Source organism: Pseudoliparis swirei, chromosome 17, assembly GCF_029220125.1.
Source record: "Pseudoliparis swirei isolate HS2019 ecotype Mariana Trench chromosome 17, NWPU_hadal_v1, whole genome shotgun sequence".
NCBI classification, from domain to species: Eukaryota; Metazoa; Chordata; class Actinopteri; order Perciformes; family Liparidae; genus Pseudoliparis; species Pseudoliparis swirei.
The window spans coordinates 10,630,742-10,653,043 of record NC_079404.1 but is presented as its reverse complement, the minus strand read 5'-3'; the positions used below and the strand labels follow the sequence as shown (position 1 = coordinate 10,653,043).

Here is a 22,302-nt window from a genome sequence, read left to right as displayed (position 1 = left end):
TCAGGGTATTCGCAGGATCACCAGATTTGTTGCGAAGAAGAAAAATATATTCGGGGAGGGGAAGAGAAAATGTCACGGAACGTATCATCAATCTATGTGTTATTTATTTACATCTATTTATTGGAGCATTCACAACAATCAATCGAAAACTGCAGGTGGAGGCAACAACCTCGCTGCTACTCCGTCAAGCTCTCAGAGCTATTATGGAGCACACACTGTCACTAACTGCACTCCTTGAAGAAATATTGTCAAATTTCTGTAAAAGAAAACGATTTTCATAGAGAAGCAGACACAAGGGTCTCCAAAAAGCATTTGAAGGATAAATCCACAACGTCAAACTGACTCAGCAGTGAAGACGGGTTCAAAAGATATTGTTAGAAGGTGAAGCCTACGGATCCAAGTGTAAAAGTGAACGGCAACATCCGCTGCATGGCGATCAAGTTAGACACAAAGTTACAGTACAGGCTCAACTTGAAGTTAAAGCTGAGCTGCAGTGTTGGGAAGCCAGTCTCCAGACTCAACCAGCAGGAGGCCAGAAGAAGTCGTGTCCCTGGAGATGTGCTGATGGTTGCACAGCTGGAGTTGGACTTACCTGCAGAGACACATTGTGTGGACAAGGTGTGGTTGTCCCTTTGTGCTCATGCAGCAGCGGATTTTGTTAGCAAAGTGCTTCCTTTTCTAAAGAGACTGAAAGAGTTCTGAATACTGGGCGTCTCGAGCTCGATGAAAATCCGGATCAGGATGCAATGGGTTCAGTTTAACAATATTTAATGGCAAGAAGTTTAACAAACAATTAAAGCTCACGATTCGATGGTCGAACTGACTGTTCCTCCACAGGCTACAAGCAGGAAACGAAGGCAAGTAGGTCTGTCTGACACAAGTCAAGGACCAGAGAGCGATCTCCCCATCACACGGACAGTATATTCGGATTTAACAGCCAATCACCTATCCTCAAAGATTAGTCATTTGTTCTTCAAAATATGCAACACTTTCTCATTTTCTTAAAGCCATATAAGCCCAGTATTTTACTCTCTGGATTAAAGTAACATCTCGGGTTTCAACCGGCTTCCATTAATGTGACATCTCTGAAATTATAAACATTATTCATTCCCATGCGGCATACATATAAACATTACTCTTGCCATTTTCATGTATCATTACATACAGTTAATACAGAAACCAGTGTATTTCCCTTATGCTTCAAAATAAATTCACAGTACAGTCATAATATTCTTCCTAATATCTCCTATTTATAATATCTTTCTATATGTATTAATTTAAAGCATAAGACTTCCTCTATTTACATGTGCAGAATCAAAATAACCTATTACAACCTTAGAAGACCCACACTGTGTGAATACAGGACTCATTGCCTTTCTGCTGGCAACGTAGAATTAAAGCCACTTAGATGGGGAGCCGACCATACTGAGTGTAAGCCACAGTTTGCTTAATATACACAACAGTTGGCTGTGTCACAGTGTTTATACCAAATTGTGTAAACATAGAATGTTGGTATTGACTGAAGATAAAATGTGCCATTTTCTGTTCCAATATTATAATTTCTTAAGGTTATTTATTCATATAGAAATGGGTAAGTAGGTGGTTCTTGCTATTTGTGGCTCACTGATGCTAAGGAGTGATTACTTTGTAATGACTACACACACAAACCGAGACCTACACACTCACACACACACACACACAGATTTGTTTCTCCTCTCTAATGCTCACTCACTCCGTCTCTCTCTCTCTCTCTCATTTGCCTGTGCTTCCTCCCCCTCACGCCTACGCTCCTACTCTCAGTACCGCTGATCATCAGCTTGGTCTTCACAGCTTGCTCGGACACGTATGTGTCTTTTTGTATGAGATGAAGCAAACGGCACATTCCTTACAACATCTTTTTACATTCCTCACTTCTTATTCAGTTCTATCTTGTATACTGGACTGTAGGCTCAATGGAAGAGGGCCTTTAAAAGTCAGCAATGTTTGTTCTGACATTTCCAGGCCATTCTGGTGCAACAATACCAACAATGGTATCGTGTTGCTCTCCCCACCATTCTGAGCTTTATAGAGTTAACACCTGGGGCAATGAATCAGACCAATATGTTTTATGGAAGATGTCTGACTTCTTTCTAGCATGTATCGGCCTCTGTGCTGCCTGCACAGCTCTATTAGTCTGTCCTAGTCTACCCCTGCTTTCCTTTCCTTTTTTTCGTCTGTTCTCCTCCTCTTAGAGTCCCCCAGACACCTGGGGATGATGCTGCTTTGTTGACATATTCCATTCTGAATGAAGGCAGTTTTCAGCCCGCCCATTTATCTCTGCTGCAGCAGGAGCTGCGAAGCTGTCAACCTCTCTCTCTGCACAACCCCGCCAGCCTCAATGACCCTGCTTGCGTATATGTGTGTCTCCGTGAATACATGGTGGGATGTGGTTGCGTCACATTTCTCCAGTGATTAATGGCGAAGGCGGTCACTGACTGTGCAGCCCTCTCCTCTTCTGTTTGGCATATATCATCCTGTAAAGGAGAGTTTTCTATCTCAATGAAGCTTTTCCTGGTTAAATAAATTTTATATTGGTTTGCAGGAACCCTGCAGCACGGCTCCGGTCATTTCTTCTTTCAGCCTTGCAGCACAGCTCACACAACCACCCACTTGTACATCCGCAGGCGTACAAACAAATGTCTGCATGTCCTTGAGAGAAGAGGTTCACCTTTGGGCTCCACGGGAGTCTCACTGTGTCTAGGACGTTGTTAGTTTGAGTCCTTCACCTCTCGTTGGCTGTACCTGGACAGGTTATTCCTCTCTATCCTTTATATGTCTGCCTGACAACAGGGAACAAATGGGGAATCCCTGTAACTGGATCAGTTCTCCTAAGCTGTAAAATACTTTCATTTGATAGTGGCCACTCAACAGCCACTCCCACCCACTCAACCCCTCTTTAACCATGTGCAGGCACTGGATAGAATGGTGTGCTTAATGTGTTGGAAATTTCATGTAACTTTCCTCTTCCCTTCTCCTATCTCACTCTCTCATCTCTGCTCTCTGTGGCGGGTGATTGCTAGCAGCCTCCCCACTTTCTCCATCCCTCACCCCTCCTGCTCTCTCTCCCACATCTCCCGAGGGTTGACTGCCTTTCTCCTTCTAGGCCGGAAGAGAAACTGTGAAAGAAAGATAAGAGAATGGGCAGAGATAGCCCCCGATCAGAATGTGAATCACTTACATGCTACAATAGATGTTGCTTTCTTTGGAAGAAGTTGCAGCATTGAAGAGCCTGCTGACTTCAAAGAGAACATATAAGAGACATGTAATAGTGTATATGTAATCAACATGCAGTATTAAATAGCTCTGTATATTTGAGGGCAAGAGGATATGGTGTCGGTAAAAATGGCCGCCACGCATCTTTTCTTTTTCGTCTTGTTAACTCACTTAACATTGAACAAATGGCATTCCCAAGTCTTGTTAAATAATTGCGATAAACGATATTGTCATTTCAAGACCATTTAATGGCACTGATATAATGATAATATATTTAAAAGATATTTGAAAGAACAATGAACTTTAATTCTTAAGAATATACAGACACATGGAATTGGAATGTGACTTAAATATTTAAAATAAAAATGAAAATAAAATGAAACCAACAATAAATAAAATGAAATAGTCTTATAGTGGTGAATAAAATCCTGATGTTTATTATTGTGTCATGTCGGTGACTGTTTTATTTGAATAAACATGCATATAAATGCAATGGGCAATACTGAGGTAAGCCAAAAATAATAGCCATGGTCACATCATGACCTGCTTGACCCCTTTGTCATATTATTTCTATAACTGAGAGGCTTGTGTTTTTTATTTAGAAGCCAGTTTTTGGCCTCTTCAGCATGTGCACATAAGCTCAAGTGTCAGGTCTAGGTGTAACGTGACAAGGAAAGTTTAAAATATTGGATAATTGTTTTTATACAAATTACCCCCATCTGGATTCCCTAAGCTTTTATTGTGAATGTGAAATGTTGAATACAGATTATTTCTCTGGTAGACGGTGCTGATAAACAGAGACTGACACTTCTTTACCACACCCTCAGGCCCATTCCACTGGCCCTTAACTTAGCATGGTCTGTGACATCTAAGATGAACCATTAGTCAAGCTGTTGCATCAAGAGACATCTGAGCGTTCTGATGACTCCTTTCCAGTAATTACGGCTGCCGGGGATCACGTCAGTTCAGGCCAGGGTAATGTGCAGAGGTGACAAAATGCTGGAGTCTGGACTCAGACTCTTGTAAACACTCAGTGGATCAGGTGGCACTCAGGTGTCAAACGCATCAGACTGACTACATGGCAAGCATGATGGATACGTAGGCGGTGGGATTGGCGTTACCTGAGAAGAGCTTAGGTTTAGGTCTGACGTGTCTGTGACCTTTCGAAGTCGATCTATTAGCCAGTGGTCGCTAATTTCCGCACTATGACAGAGTATGACACGTGACGTGGCTGATTGATACGTATGAAAAGCGTATGAAATACATCTTCAATATGGTCCTCTCTTGCGCCACTGTTGGAAAATATGACTTTGAATTTCCTCATGATAATAATTCAATGTTTTGGAATTCAATCCAATTCAGTACAATTGCTGCGGAGTCGGTCGGTTTCACACAGTTCAACTTTTAACTGCAGCGATGCCCCGATCATTTGTTTTGACCTGTGTGTTGCTTATTGTGTTTGTCCACAAAGAGAAGTTGTCAGCAGAGGCCTCTCGTATCGGGAGAATTAGGTGGTGGGTCTTGAGTGTGCGTTCATTCGGTATAGGATTCTACCGTGTGTGTGTGTTGTGGTTGGTATCGAGAGAGAGAGCAGTTGTATTCCTCTGTGGCAATGTAATCAACAGAAATAGACCGGGAACAGACGCAGAAACAACTCCTATAGGTCTACATGGTAGTATATGTGTCACATCGTGGAATAACATTAAAGCTTGTGAATCATTAACCCCCTTGCTTTGACTTTGTAACGTTTTATTTTGTTCCACACACATTTCAGTCCACATTTGTTCTGTGTTTACCAGTCTGTGGACACTTTTGTGGTCTCGCATGAATGATATTACATTATTGTGATATCTTAAAAAAAAAAAATCTTTTACGTATTACTGAATTCTATTTGAATATCTTTGTTATACTTAGCATGTGGTTGTGCAAAAATAAACACAGAATTTGATGTTGTGCTGTATTTTTTAAAACACCTTAGCCTCACAGTTATTTCACAATAAGTAAACCTGCAGTGTTTTTCAAATAGTAGCATATTGACCCATTCAGCCTTATTATTTTGGTAAATGTATTGCCGCATCTTGAATTTGCTGCCAGAATGAAAATGAGTCTGTTTGGTTGTTTGGCAGAGAACTCGCCTCAGTAAATTCCCACATTACATCGTCAACAATTTAATGAAATATAGTTGCTCCTCTACAGTATAGCAGACCAGAGGAGAATCTCTTGGCAGTCCATGGACACTTTTTCAAGTCCCTTGAGTTTTGAATCCAGGCCTCTCCTATGAGTTGATGCTGTAAGTCTGAATTGGCAAAGATAAGGAGGAGGCAATAATTCTGCTGCATCATGCCGTTTTAGAACCACGGTCCATTATCCTATCTAATGCTGAAGACACTCTGTTCAAAAGCTCCAGGCCATGTCAATCAAGCACGGTAACGAACCATGGAGAGTGCTTTTTATTAACTGTCCTCAACAGTTCAAGAGTTACCTCTGCTCATTTGCGAAGCTGAAAGACAAAATAAGTGTCATCAGGGCTAGTTCTCCCAGCAGCTCTGCAGGGAAGCTCATGTCCGAGGTTGACCTGTGCTGAACCTTCACAGGCCCGGATGCTGACAATAGCCTATTAATGTGAGAGAAACTGTAGACCTAATTTACCCTTATGTAAATGGTTTGTTGTGTAAAGATATATTCATAACTGTTACCAATAGAGAAAAAATTAAATGGACATAATCTACTTTTTATTATATTTTATTTACTAAGACTGAAAGTCATTATAACGGTGTTAATCCCACATCTATTTATATAGGTTGGAGCTCTGCTTGCGGAAAGGACACACAGCAAATATGTAATTAGACAATTACTGCTAAACCGAGGCTCCTCGTGCCGACCTCCTTATTACAGGCTGTTTCAGTGATTACTATTGATTAATTAACGCATGGCTTACATTTACCGTGAGCACGGTGGCTGAGTGGATAACTGTACACGTCACAGCTGGAATCCAGTGTGTTAGTGCCGCAACCTTTCCTGTGTTTACAAAGCCTCTTCGAGCCGATGCATGATGGGAAGGACTTCGGCCTCGATGGAAGGATAGCTTATATTATGAACCCATTTTCTCATGTTCTCAGCCCTTGTGCTAAGCTAAGCGGCCGCTGGCTGTCGCTTCATATTCAAAGTACAGTCATAATGAGTGGTGTTTATCCTCACATTTAACTCTCGGCGAGTAAAAAGTGTCAAACTATTCCAAAACATGATTGAGAAAAGTTCAGCTTTTTGAGAAAAAAGTGATAAGAAATCCTGAGTTCTGGCACAATCAGAAAAACTGGTGTGGTGAAAAACACTATTTGCAAACCTGTTATTTTAATACAGCTGAAAAGAAAGAAATTTGCACATTTTCTGGTTTGCACCTGCCGTCTTTCACACATTTTAAAAACTGTTTAGCACCTGCAGATTTCATATGAGTAAATCAAGTAACTAACTTTCTGATATGTTGAAGGCGTCACCTCCTAAATGCACTGGGGATGGTGGATGGTTTTGAAAATGTAATCACGTCTGACCTTTTGTTGTTGTTATTGCTCACCGTAGAAAGCCGGGGGCAAGTTCGTGGAGTGTTAAGGTCCTGGCTTGTTTTCTGAAAGTGTCTGTGGTCCGACCCCCCCCTAGAGGCAAAACAAGCCCAAATGCATGGGTCTAATATGAATGTTTCATGAGCTGCCCTAGCTGTTGTTCAGTGGGCGTAGTCAAGGTGCTCTCTGTGTTTTCTGATGGGAGAGCTACTCCATCTTACCTTTCCTCAGGGAGAGCTGGGAGGCAGGGAACATAGTGTACACTAACTTGAAGGTGGAATCATTTTAGTCATTCTAAGTTTACCGTGACACCCTGCCCCCCTCACAAAAACACACACACACACACGCACACACATCCAAACAAATGCGCGTCTCCAGAATCATCGAAGCAACTGTATTTTGTGCTTGCTTTTCCCGTCATATGACAAAAGTCCCCTTGCAATCAACCTACGAATGGATATTTAGTGAATAAATACCTTGCTGCTAGTCCTGTTGTATTAATGGTCTGAGGAGCAGCTGCAGGCTGGTCAGCTCTTTCATCTGATTGACGGTCACAGCAGCGGAAGCTGCCTCCCCCAGCGTACGCAAGACGCTTCACATGACAGCGCGACTGTTGCACGCACAGCTCCAGCCACACAAAAATAGCTGCAGAGATGACATTGCCCTGGCCTGTGTGGGGAATAGATCATACAACTACCACTTCCACACTCCATTATGTTAAGCCTCTTTTTAGCTCATTGTAACATACTGGGTCCTGATGGTGCACCGTTGTGAAAATAGCACACGGTTTGCTATTTTCTACTTTATTGTGAATATCCCAAACACTTTGTTTCCACGTGGCGTTTACCGTGATGCTCCCCAACTTGTTTATATTGACTGTTTGTGTCTTGTGCTCTTCAGCAGGAGGTACTGTCTGCTCCTTTCACCTGTCAGACTGTCAGGAGATCACATGGCCTCCGGCCTGCAGCCCACTCCACACTCTTCACCCAGCCTCCCACTGCCCTGTCTCCACAGGTTAGTGTGTGTGTGTGTGTCTGCATCCATGTGTGGTAAAGGAACTGAAAATACTTTGTCATTTAAATTTTTTGACATTATTGATTATTGTACCCTCCAGCGTCTAGAACAGATCCATATTGATTTGAAAAAGTTGGATGTGTGTGTCTGGCTCATTGATGTGGACAGCGCGTCAATCCAAAGCTTTTTAATACGCTGAGAGAACCAGCATCGTCAGCACTATCGAAAGCCTTCATCACTCAGTTTTTAAAGTCATTTGTAAAGTCAGAATAGGGTTGTGTCATCATCTCCGATTGTTTTAAATGTCTGATCAATATTGTCCTATTGTATAATGGCAGTCATTCTGCCTTAAGAAGCTGCTAACTACACAGTCAGTGGCGATGGATACTTTTATTACGCTGTGACCTTTTTTAAGTGCTGAAAGACCGAAACTGTGTGCTAAATTCCACATTCAGCAAAAACGGTGTCTGTTGGCAGCCTTGTGTGTTTTTGGATTGATGTCAACGACTAAAACACCTGTCATCTAAATCCAATTGATCCTCCACCACGTGTCCCTGTTTTGGCTAGAATTAATCTGTTGCTTCTATTATTTTTCCAGTGATTAGCATGCAAGACCTATTTAGCCGAGACTCCTTTGAAGGTTGACAAGGTCGCGGTACGGCAGCCTTTTAATAAAGCCATTATTTGACGAAATATATTCAAATGTATGCACAAATTCCACTATTCAAAGTGGCCTCTCCGCTGGGGCGTTGTTACTTTGATTCAGTGTTGACATAAAGCAGCGTGTGTTGCCAGATGCCGGCTTGCCATCAAACCTTAATACTGCTTGCAAATCAACAATTTGACAAATTCGTATTTGTATTATAAACGCCAACAAGTTTTGCAAATGAAATGTGTCAATGTAACAAATGAGAACAAGCTATTTTCGGTGACGTGGCTTCGTTGTGAAGGCAAACCAGGTCATTCAACGTGTGTGTATGTGTGTGTGTGTGTGTGTGAGAGACATAGAAATATAATATATGTGTGTGCACACCACAAAAACGTATTGCAACTAATGATTAGTGCTACATGAGGGAGTTTTTCCGGTTTTCTTTATTCCTAAATCTGCTCATAAACACATAAGTTGTGCAGACGTTTAATACACCAGCCACTACCTGGCACGCATGGCGCTTTTAAATTGAATATAAATTTGATTGACTATTGCCATCTGTTGTTGGATCACACGGTGGTGCAATCCAGCAAGCGTTGGATTTGTCTCTCTGCAGTGTTGCGTTGCAGAGACAGAGCAACACATTGTTGAAAGTACTCGAATGTGTGGTTTTCCACACCGCTCGTGTCAGTAGTCTGGAGGCTCGTGTGGTTTAGAACAGATGCGAAATAACAAAAATACATTAATATTGACACATCCTTTCATTGTAGATCTCACCTGGAGTCTACATTACGCCTAAACAGTACAATATATATTTTTATCTTTGGATTTTGCAAATATCTAGATTTAAATATGTATTTTTCACATGCAGTGTATTTCAGATGTGGCTAATCTGCAACAATTCAAATTACAATATCCAATAGTAAAAAAAAAAAAGAGTACTAGATCAGTGGTTTTTAAACGTTTCAAACCATGCACCACTGTGTACCAAGCAGATTATCTCAAGAAACACTCTCCAGTGCAGGTAACTACACTGCAACAATGAAAGACCACCTGGCCCACACGGCCTTCGTGGTTCCTCTGGCCCGGGGACAGCCCGTAACAAACTCACTGAGTAACAGCTTTTCATTTTCTTGCTGTAAATGGCGCCACTTCGCGTTGAAAGGTCCGTCTGACTCTGAACTGTCAGAACCAGCACCGTCACTTCCCTGCTTGACCGCTTTTTTGAGACTTTGTCGCCATTGCATAATCCCACTAGTTCTGCCTTCACAAACTACTGAGGAGTCTGAACCCCAGTGTGCTAAGCCAGTGCTACCGTTAGGAGAACAACACCTCCTCCTCAAGCCCTCTACCCTTATGCTGTGTTCAGTCACCCTATCAGCGACACACTGATGCTCAACAGCAGTTGACAAATGTCACCTCAAGTTGTCTTTTTATTCCTAAAATATTTAAATAATTGTCAACTAATTTTGACTTTATTCTGTTGTGATTTGTGTGCGCAATAAATAACTCTGATTATGGTAACTTGTGAATTAACCTGGTTCCGACATGATGTTCCTTGAGGGTTAAGTACAACACTGTTCTCAAGGTGTCACATCAGCGACCGTCCAAAAGAACATGACGACCCGATCATAAGATCTGGCAAAATGACTTCTCCAACTTGGCTTGGTCTGACCACAACTCTTTGCACTTGGTATTTCTGTGAGTACGGTCCAGCTAGAATCCAATGAAGCAGGAGCATTATGTTAAAAAAAGATCAGCTCAAGGTTAAGTGTGTATAATCTTCACCATTTAATGCTCTCGGGATCACCAAGTAGCTTGCACGGAATGAAAATGTTATGATGAGAACAGGATCTTTGTTCCTTGAGTGCTTGCAATCCTTCGACTATGGATCGCAGTGCATTAGCCCATCCCCTTTTCCTTCTGCGCTCGCATTGATGAGCTAGTGTATGTTCAGTGTGCTTTGTTTGTGTTGGTGCATGTGTTTTTAAGTGTCATTGGGCTGTATGAAATGGAGAAGGCGAGCACAGATTTGCACTCGGTGGGGGCGGCTGCACAGTGAAAAAGGAGCAGCGCTTTTCCTCTTCTGTGTTTACTTTTCACTGCAGCAGGCCACTCGGCAGGCCATTGGGGGGGGGAAGGTCGGAGAAAAAGAACAGAGGAAATGTGTTCATTACTCCCGCTGCTGGGAAGTCAAAACATCAGCTGTGGGTTATCCTAGCAAGGCCTTGTTCACAACGGGTGACACAACAAAGCTGCGAGGGAGCTGGACGATAATCCTGAGTGTCCCGAGTGTCCCTGTCCTTGCCTCCTGGCCTCCAGAGGGACAGCTGTTTGTTCAGAGGACTGGGGGAGGGAGGAGACGCCGGAGGTTCAGCAGGGAGTGGTTGCCTTGCCAGGACTTGTTGCCTCTAGGTAGGGCGGAAAATGGCACTGTCATGACTGCAGTAGAAGGAGGGTAGATCAGCAGTGGAATGAAAATCAAGAGACATAAAGTTGTAAGTCTTGCAAACATTGTCTCTAACCATGGCTGCCATTTGTGTCCTGCATTGTTTTCTCCCCATTTTTCACTATTTACTATTTCATAGACATTCCTCTTCCTTACCCCTCTTGCATTGCTGCAGTACAGACACTTGTGCTTTTCTTGGCTAAGTCAGCACCCCCTCTGCCCCCCCCCCCTCCTCCTCCTCACTATTGCTTCTTGGCATCCATCAGTTTAGCTGCAGCGTCCCATAGGGCCTGATGGGTCACACACACACACACACACACACACACACACACACACACACACACACACACACACACACACAGCCGTTCTCAGCAACACTTTTCATGCATGGACCTCTCGACCCATCTGCGACTCAGCTCCTACAGATGGGAGAGGCAATTTGGAGAAGTTGACAAATGTCACACCGAAGAATGAATGGAGAAGTCTAAACTATGAGGACACGAGTTGTTGGTTCCTCACTGGAAACTTGCCAGTTTATACACTTGATGTTACGCAATGTGTAATAGCAAGAAAACATCGCATGGTACATTGGTGGATGGAGTGAAGGCGAGATGGATGAAAAAAGAGGAGCATAATGTTAACATGAGCATTAAAAGGGCCAAGCGTGGGCAGCTGCATTGTGGGCCGGTCGCCGTTGAAGTGTTGATGCTGTTAAATATCAATGTTTGAAAAAAAAAAAAAAAGTGGACCAGAAGAGGGTAAACCAAAAACATATGACTTGTTGCCGCTTCACTGCTGAAAGAAGTTGAGACTAGCTCTACTTTGATTTGTTGGGCGTCACATGAGCCGCCCAGCGATAAGCGTTGGGTGTCAGTCTGTGGCTTCATGCCACGGGCTTCCAATGAAAATAGCCGACGGCGGTGTCGCTCGTTGTGCGACTGTGGACTCAGCAGAAGGGTTGGGCGTGGGGAGGTGTCTCTAGAGCCAGTCCCACTTGACGGGCACTTTGAACCTGTTCCCTGCCTCATGTCTTCACCAAGCCTGTCCGTGTCAGCGGAAGCGCTCTTTTCCCCCTGAGAAAGCATCAGCCCAGTCGTGTAATGTTTCTCCTGGTGGCAGGAAAGAAATTCATCCGCAGGTGTGTTATGAAGAGAGCCATGTTGCTCTGTTAAAATGATGCATTCAACTCCCCGAGTCCCCTTCAACTCTTTTTGGAGTGCATTTCTCTTTCTTTGTGTGTGTTTCTCTTTTTTTCGGCATCAACTCAAGAGTTTGTGCCACGCCATTCCTTTACTCTGATCGGCTATACACTTTGGAATTGCTAGTCCAAACTTGCTCATCACCCAGTGAGTCTAATTTGAATGCTGTCACAAATTATTTTTCCATCAGCGCTCATTTTAAAACCTGAATTGTGTTGTTGTTGTTGTTGTATTATATCAGCAAGGAGACTGAGAGGAAAGGCAATAAAGGTTTTGCTCCGGTTGTGCATGCGGTTCATACATCCACTGTAAACAATCATTCTGCTTTTATAGGGTCATGCACTACCATGCCGGTTGCCAGCTTTCATTCAGTTAGACCAAATGAACCAGAGGTTTCATCTCACTCAAGTGGATTGGAGTGAGAAACGTGAGTGGAAGATACGGAGTGCAATTTGAGTGAAAAACGTACTCCTTCTTTCACATATTGATACATAGATGAGATCCCGTTTTCTTTAGATATAGTGTGTGAATATCATACTTATTTTTCTCCATAAATCTCTTACCAGCCTTAATCTAACACGCCAGAGGCTGTTCACCTTGGAGATCTGCTGCGGATATGTGTTCGGCCTGACGCGAGATTTAGACCTTCTCCTCCGGATTTTCAAGGGCTTGCGAGAACTCACCAGCAGAACCTCCCCGAGTATCATCAATGTCCAATCTACTTTGTTCGTATATTCCTGGAATATCAAAACTCTTCTCATCTTCCTCATCCATCCATTCATACTCAGCACAGGGGGAAGCGTCTTTCAGACTTTGAAAACCCCAGATTTTGACTTGTTTCCTCAGGCTTGACTTGAATATAGAGCCCACATGTCAAGCTGTGTCCAACTTATCCCAACGGCTCACAATCGAAGCTGCTTGTGCTGAAGCCTCGTCTGATTGTTCTGTACAACCTTGACTCTCCCACAGGGGCAGGACTGTTTTCTTTAGTTAGTGTCATTGGTTTACAATTCTAAAATCCACTTGCAGAGTTGCTCCGCTTTGATTAACTCGACACTTAAATGGGATGTTGCTAAAATAATTATTATAATAATGATTGGTTTTGAGTGGCAATGCAACGTGAAATGAGTCATAACAATTGCCTGTTATCAGATTTGTTGCCATTAGATAGGAGATGAAACTAAAAGCTCAGTCCAGTCTTAATGTATCCAAACTGCTCTTTGTCAGTGTGGCAATGCTGTGTGAAAGAAGTGCAGGAATAAATACTTCAAATCAAATTGATTATACCATCAGGACACACAGATACCGGGAGCCTCTGTGAGGATTATAACTTCCTGCAAGGCTGAGATACCAACACTGCATCTAATAATATTATTGATCTATTCGTGTGTGTCTTTGTTGGTGTCTTTCACAGATATTCCACACAAGAAATTGCATGAAAAGACGATTTATTGAGATTCTTATTTCTGTTTATTTTTTCAGTCTGAGGGTCTGCAAGGTGACAGAAGTGTTCTGTGGATCCCAAATGAAATAATCCCCACTGAAGAAGTTTCAGAGCACAGACATGAAGACGTTATGGTTACAACTTTTAATTTTGATCACTACACTCTTTTATGAAAAAAGTTGGTTTCAACAGTCGTTTATGACAATTGTCGGATCTGGACTTGATCACAAAATCCACATAAAGTATTTCAAGATGAAAGCAGATTTCCTTTCAGACATTTTCCTCGGTTATCTGTTTGAGCAAACCCATTAGTGTTCACACCTTAAAGTTTCATTGATTTTGCTCGGCGAGTCATCATTATTGTGTAAAAGTTTATGATAATCTTAAAAGAACAACCGGGTATTCCTGAAAAACTGGGCCGACTTGTTTTCATGGATTTCTCCATCTCTATTGAGACGTCATAGATATCCAAGGAAAACAAAGTAGAGCATTCAGTTTAGCACCTAATGACCAGGTTGTAACGGGACTACTGTGGAGAGGGTGAGCGGGTATAAATACCTGGGAGTCCACATCACCGAGGATCTGACATGGTCAACAAACACAGACACTCTGGTGAGAAAGGCAAGGCAGCGCCTCTACCACCTCAGGCAGCTGAGGAAATTTAAAGTTTCCCAGAGGATCCTTCAGTCCTTCTACTCTGGAGCTGTAGAGAGCGTCCTGACAGGAAGCATCACAGCCTGGTTTGGCAACTGCTCCGCTCAGGACAGGAAGGCTCTGCAGAGAGTAGTGCGTTCGGCTGAGCGCACTATTGGAACTACACTCCCCACCCTGCAGGACTTGTACACCAGGAGGTGCAGAACCAGAGCCGGCAGGATCATGAAGGATCCTCACCACCCCAACAACAGACTGTTTCAGCTGCTGCGGTCAGGCAGGCGCCTCCGTAGTCACGCTGCAAGAACAGAGAGACTGAGACGGAGTTTCTTTCCTCAGGCCATCAGGATTGTGAACTCCGACCTCACCAGGACCCCCACATAGACCCACATAACTGCCCCTCTTAGGCACACACACACACACACACACACACACACTTACTGTAAATATTGTGTTGTTTTTTATTGTAAATAGTGTGTACTTGTTGCCCTTGCACATTCCTGCTGAGCATTGCCACTTTCATTTCACTGCACACCCTGTGTGTGTATGTGACAAATAAAACATCTTGAATCTTGAATCTGTATCTACAACCCTATATAGTACAATAAAGTAAATCGTAAGTAGTCTCAGAAGTAGAATAACATCGTTAGAATATGATATTTATGGTATTTATGGGAGTCTTATTTTCCCCGCATTGATGCTTTAATCACACTGTGACAAGAGTGTGTGTGTGTGTGTGTGTGTGTGTTGGTGTGTATGTGTGCGCGTGTTTGGACACTGCTGAAAAGCTGCAAGATGACTCTCCAGAAAGACCTTGGGCTTTTGAATTTGAGAAGTTGATGAGACAAGATGACATTTGCAGCTGCAATTTTAAATTGCGTGACATCTTATTACCTGCAATATAAGATGAAATAACCCCCCAAATGAAATTCATATCAGCAAATACTGAAGAAATTATCTTTTTTTTTTAAGCGTCTGGGTTTAAAGGTGTATTGGGCTGACATCAAAAGGGTTTTCTACGTTCCAGAAACACAGTGATGTAGCGGTTCAACCTCTAATAATCTGTCCTAACAGCAGCCCTTTGAGGCTCACTTAACATTCTTATTATTATAACAATTATCTCGTTGTGGGAGGCACCGTGATGGGATATTTCGGTGCCCTTGCCTGAGCTCATTCCCAGATCGACTGACTCCTGCAGTGAGGGGTCGAGAGGGGAAACGGGCAGGAACAATGCCAGTGGAGGGTCGGGCCCTCGGGAGAGACGGCAAAATGAAATCACATTGGAGGTTTTTCGAGGAGGAACGGCGGCGCAGCGGACATCATTCTGGTGATGAGGATTAAGATATTCTGAATGGAAGCTCAAAGGACAGAAGGATACAGTGACTGTGTATTCAGAGCATTGGGGAGGCTGAGGAGCACACTTCAAGTTAAGGTCATGATGTCATTTAGGGGACATGAAAGGGCAGAGATGAGAGGAAGAGCTAGAGGCGAGATGAGCGTGGATGGGAGCGATCTTGAACGTCGTCATCAGCCATGCGTTGTGATCCGGCATTAATATCAGCCGACTTAATTAGACACAGCTCAGGGGACTGTGTCTGTTGTGGCTCCTAGATACTGATCCAGGACCACTTTGAGACGTGAAAAACTACTCTGGAGAATCCTATGAAAATTATATTCTGAACAGTCTTCCACCAGTAATCAGCATTATTTACAGTCAAGTCCATACCGATGGGATTGTGTAACAAATATGGCTGTGGTCTAGGCAGTTGTATCATCTTGTATCAACTTGCAAGTATTTGGAGTTGAAGTAAAGATGAGATACTCTATATTCTTCTCTGTAAGCCAGGTGCTATGAATACATTTTACTACTTCTGTGTGACACAGATCTTAAAATATGGATTTACCGCTGCAACCTTGGCTCTAAATGGGAAACACTCCTACGCTACTCCATTTGCAAACTAGCAGCCACTGGTTCAGTTGTATTCTGACCACCACAGAAGCAGTGCCCAGTGCAGGTCAAGGGAGCAGCTGCAGACTTGAGCCAATGGTGGTGGACAGTTTCTCCAAGCTGAGCAGAGCAGGAAAGGGGCTCAGTGGAAGCAAAGGTTGGGACCAGTCATTCATATATACTGGGCGAAAAATCCATCCTGACATATGTACTTTCTCATTTGTGTCAGTCGTGTTCACTACTTTGTGTGCTCCAAACTTTAAAATCCTTATTGTCGTGAGAAAAGACTGAAATCAATGTAGCTTTTGTTCCAGCAAAGAGAGCTCTGTCGAGGCCAGTCGATGTGCCGCAGCCTCCCTTCGGCAGTGCCTGGTCAAGTCTGTGTCCAGTTTTAATTCTGTGGATTCAGCTTAGTACAGACGCGCTTGTCCTCTCCACGGAGCGTTTACTGAAGAGATCAGATCGCTAATGCTGCAGATAGTTGGACAGCGGCGCAGACATCGGGAGAGCACGGTCAAAGTTCCTCAAGTGGAGCATTCCCAGGCCCCGCTCCATAAATACCAGCTCCACAAGGAAATCACAGTGGCCTGAATATCACCGCACAGGCTCTCACAGGGTTATCTCTGCACCATGGGAATATTGGTAACGCTGCACTCCTAGCTGATTTTTGACCATTTATGGTAGCAGCTGTAAAATGATTACAACTTCCCCAAATCCTCTTCTGGTTGTCAGTGTGCAGGGAGGGGATGGCGGTCTTTATATGAACCAACATTTCTACAAATAAAATAATTGCGCAATTACATTTTTCCCTTCGCCTCCATCTGTCCTGTAGCCGGACGGTGTGAGTTGTTTCAGTGCCTGCAGGGGAAAGCAGCGTCGCCACTGATCCAGAAAATCTCACTTCATCTCATCGCTCACTGCAAAACTTCGAATAACAGGAAGGACTAGCACAACCAGATCGAGATTAATAGCGACCTGGCTGCCTTGAAATGTTAATTTGACATCTTCACCTTTGAGCCATATGTTTAGTCTCAGCTGACATCTAATTAACCAGCCAGTCCCTATTGAGATTAACTGAAAGGTGAACACTGTTGATTCTCCTTCTTAGTACTCTCAACACCTTTTTATGAAGGAGTACGGTAAGGATGTCGTATAGAAATGTAGATTTTCTTCTGTTGACAGTAGTTCTTTTTATTATGGATACATTTGTTGATTACAGTTCAGAGACTATTTTCTCTTTAACAGAGGTTTTCATGTTTTCATATTTTGGAGTGCCGTTCACAGTAGATTTAGTTTCCCCCCTACATCTCTCCAGTCAACAGATTGAGCTGCATCAGTGGCTGCAATGCACAGCTCATGGAGGTTGTAATTAAGCAATAAGTTACTCAAGGCAGTACTTTGGCGTCAATAATGTCCGCTTCAAGGGTGTTGTAAAAAAAACCTTGAAAAGGACATTATTGACGCCAAAGTACTGCCTCGAGTCCCTTATTGCTTTTATAATACGGTTGCGTGCGACGTTATGAATATATATCAGGAAATAGTAAGCTGCCTTTCAGCACAAAATAGTTGTCGCCACCAAATGTTGTGTATCGCATTTCAGTAGCCGAGAGACAATAGTCAGAATCTGTGAATATGTTTCCAACTTTGTTCACGGAGGTGAACGCGCTTCATCAAACACCAGCACCGACTCAACGTTCAGCCGTAACTGCTGATCCCCTAGTGGTCTCCCTTTACATTGCAGACAGTGCCATATAAATCATCCCGCAGTATTTCATTCATACCTTCTCTGGTTCTGGTCTTCAGGTCTACAGTATTTAATTCATACCTTCTCTGGTTCTGGTCTTCAGGTCTACAGTATTTCATTCATATCGTCTCTGGTTCTGGTCTTCAGGTCTACAGTATTTCATTCATATCGTCTCTGGTTCTGGTTTTCAGGTCTACTGGTTTCTCTTCACCAGTTGGTGAAGCAGTTCATTGCTCACTTCGTTTGGCTGACAGTGTTTTTTTCATTGTGCAACATTTCATAGGTCTCACTTTCTTTCTTCTCTCTCATGACGTCAACCTGAAGTTTCCTCTTCGACTAACCACTCATCTAAAGTCATTTCCCCCAAAATATCAAATTTCACAGAAACATATTTGTAACTGTCGAGCTTGAACCGACAACTAACGGTCGTGTAAAATCTACCGTTATTGTTATTTTGAGTGCGCACTGATATGGAACGCTCAGATAAACGTAAATAGCTGTCGGACATTATGGACGAATAAAGTACACCTCGTGACTCACTCTCAACCAATCAGAATGCTTGATTTTTATCTACCCGTATTATATAGGTACTTAAAAGCCCCTCAGGCCCACTTGCTGTAATGTGCATCACATTTTTTTGTCCTAACTCAGGATATTCTGTACACACCATCATGATACACGTACATTTAGATTCAGTGTGATATTGTCACTCCGGGGATGAATCTGCTAAGAATCAAAGAAATAGACACTTTTTGTAATTCAAGAACTTGCCTGGGAATTATCATTCATGAAATGCTAAATACTGATTATGTACACTTTGTAATGGAGACATATTTTAAGTGCTTGTTTTCTTTGAACAAAGTCCCACAACCCATTATACATGACTATCAATCCATTATCAAACTGCTTGCCAATAGATTTTCTGTATACCTGGAATAACCTGGGAAATAAAGTTAAAGTGTGTTTTTGTGACCTCAACAGCAAGATGTTGAAACTTGTTTTGCAAACAGAATAATTATATACATTTAAAAAGATTAGATTAAGGCAGAAAGTTTATGTTTGTGTGTGTTTGTAGTTGTGTGTGTGGCTCTTTCCCCCGAAAAGCATGGCAAGAGATGAAGCAGCAGGGAGAAGTGGAGCATCTTTCACCCTTCAGCACCCCAGATGAGAGATGCATCGGTGATGACCTAGTACTAATGCATCTGCTCTGAACTCTTGAGCTTAATACCTGGAGGAGAAGGTTTTTGCCACATTACTCCTTTGAAAAGTTGTGCTTTGTCCCTCTTTAATGGACCGTTTTTTATCTCACACCTAGATATTATGGCAATTTGAAAGACTATTCCATTGGCCAAACATTTTTATAAAGCTCTGCAGAATATCGGCATTTCTCTGTGGCCTGAAGTGGTCGCACAGGACCACTGTGCTGCGTTAGCGAGCACAAAGGGGCGCTATAATATATCCCTCAATATAAAACAAGTGCTGCAGCATTTACGACGATAACGGCAACCAAAAACAATGGGGAAAAATGTAGCTTAGCACACAGAGTTGTGATTCCCAAGAGAATAGCGATAACGGTGGAGAGTATAGGTTGATAGCAAGGACACTAGCAGGGGTCGGAGGAGAAAGAAAGAGAGCGAGGAGGATAAGAGGTGAATAGTGCTTATTCAGCAGTCGGCAGCAGTGACTGGTGTGGAGCTGCAGGAACCTTTTCACACTCTAGAGGCTTAGGGTTGTTGAGGCCAACGGCCAGTGAGTAAGTATGCAGAGTGGTGTCTGGATTTGCATGCCTTCCTTCGAGGCATGTTCGCGAGGGGCCTCGATCGCGTTCAAAGGGAAGATCTGATAAAGCGAGTGGGAGGTCGGCAAAAAGATAGATAGATAGATAGATATATACTTTATTAATCCCCAAGGGGAAATTTGTCGAGTCAGTAGCAGCAACACACAAGAATAAAAAAAACAAAACACAAAATATAAGAAGGGTTAGGGTGATCTGGCAAGAGGTGAACTGTTGTAGAGCCTCATAGCCGTCGGCAGGAATGTTCTCCTGTATCTCTCCTTGTGGCAGCGGAGCGTGAGGAGACGTCTGGAGAAAGTACTCCTCTGTCCCTGTAGGAGGTGGTGGAGAGGGTGGTCCGGGTTGTCCAATATGGACACCAGTTTCTTCAACGACCTCCTCTCCACCACCTGTTCCAGGTGCTCCAGCTGGCAGCCGATGATGGAGCCAGCCTTCCTAACCAGTTTGTTAAGACGGCTGGTGTCACCGGCTCCGATGCTGCTCCCCCAGCAGACAATGGCAAAGTGCAGCACACTGGCGACAAGGAGAGCAAGGAGGCGTTCCTTCATCTTGTCTGCGACACAATAGATGAGGGCCTGAGTGTCGCGTGACCTGTAGTGCAATTTACACCGACACGAGCAGCCAGTGCCATCTGCTGAATGAGCAATCAAAGGGGGTCTGCAGACTGACCACATGCACACACATACAATATTTATGTGTACGCATTATGCATGCAAACACCGTTTTGAGATTCTGCACTGCTTTGGTCTCAAAAGTGACCCGAGGAAGTCAGAAAATCCCAGACCGACTCCCTCAGCCAGATGGAGTCTTGCGAGGAGCAGAGCTGGGAAGCACAACGGCCGAGCGCTGTCGCGAACGACTGCACTGCTGTTTAATAATGCATCTGGCTCCAGTGTTGTTGGTCCCTGGGAGGGGTTTAGTGGTGGGGGTGTGACTGAGGGTCCACATGGGCTGAAGTAGCGCACGTGTCAAGTGACGGATTCATTCACAGCTGAAATGTTATCCCACGGATTAAGCACGCTATGAGCTGGTATTAATTAATTAAAGCTTGTCTGGCGGTCTGAATGTATTGAAATGGAATAAAAGATACATCTGAATGTATTGATGTCTTGCTGGAACTGGTGTGGGGCTTTGATGTTTGAAATTGCTTTCACGATCACCTCTGCATTGCAGTGGGGCGGTCAGATTGGTACAGGCTTGTTGTATCGCTGTGCTTTGTCACCGGTTCCCCCCCGACGTGTGAGCGGAGATTACTTAATACCCCGCCGTTGAAGGATGTGACTGCAGATTTCATATCCGTTAATGGCTTTTACGAGACGAGGAACACAGGCAACAGAAAAGGCCGATTCTGTTTCATTTGTTACATAAGCTCGGCGGCGCTGAGGCGGAAGAAATGACTGAGAGATTACTGTCACACTTTCTTCTGTACCTCCACTGCTGAGTGCCTGCTCATCCCGGTGTGTATGTGCTGTTGTCTGTATTTCTGAGTGTACGGAGAGTGTGGGTGTGTGCGTGCAGGGAATTGTGTGCGCCTTTGAATGCAGCTGTGCTTTTCGACTTGTAAACCCCACTGTGGGGAAGTGTGGGCTGCAAGGAGCCGAGTGGGCAGGACCTCACCTCCGGAGCAGGGGACGGGGAAGAGGTGGCATGTGGCAGAACGCTGGACAGCCTGCACTGCCAATTTATGACTGTTATATATGATGTATACCGTAGAAGATGTGAGACAGCACATTGTTTATTACATTTTTCCCTCAGTGTGAGGGAATTCAGGCCAGTAGTCCATCAATCAGTGCATCAGTCAACAGAAACTAGACTTTTTTTAATCATCTAATCACCGTTTATCATGGACATGTTCACAATTTTATGTTATTCAACAAATAATCCTTTGTGTCTTGGCAGGGATCAATTTGGAAATACTGCACATCACACAAAATCATTATTTTAATGGAAACAACCACCAGTCTCCTAATATGCTTTAAAAGATAAATAAAGATAGAAACCCATATGCAAAAAAAAAAAACATCACTCACTTCATGAATGAGAGCGTTGTCCACACACATTCCTCCCAACAGCTGAGACAGTAGACATGGCATATTTCCAATAGTTCTTAAAATACATTCGCATACTTTTAACAATCAACATCAACTAATCCTTAGCTGAGAAGAAATGTGTTTTCACAGCTTATTATTGGTGACGTGCTGTAAACTGCGTTCACTCCCTGGCTCCTGTCTGTCCTGTCATTCTAGACTGTATTCATATTCATCTATTCCAGTTTCTATTATCATTATACATACAATAACCCCCCACTGACCCCAACTTGAACATAGTCCTTTCCCCGCTCCGTCATAGTAGCATGATGGTCTCCTTGACACTTGCCTTTATCAAACGACTGCGATGATGGGAAATTGATCCCAGGTCCTTTTGATTGTAAATCCATCCTGACGTTATGACTTTCACCAGTGAAAGGAATTGGGGGGAAAAAGAGAAGATTTTAAGCATTAAAAGATGATTTAGATACATCCGTGCAGTGATGCCTATAATGGGAAGGATTCCCTGAATGACTAGCCGTTATCTGGCCCGTAGGCGTGGCCCAGGACAGC

At 43.4% G+C, this 22,302-nt stretch overlaps 1 protein-coding gene across 2 annotated transcripts in view; it reads left to right on the top strand.

Annotated features, from left to right (window-relative positions):
* Window positions 1–22,302, top strand: part of mcu (mitochondrial calcium uniporter) — a 51,826-nt gene that overhangs the window by 16,185 nt on the left and 13,339 nt on the right. For both annotated transcript variants that reach the window (XM_056436027.1, XM_056436028.1), the window contains exon 2: window positions 7,710–7,823. In XM_056436027.1, the coding sequence (XP_056292002.1) occupies window positions 7,710–7,823 (114 nt within the window). The remainder of the gene's footprint in view (window positions 1–7,709; window positions 7,824–22,302) is intronic.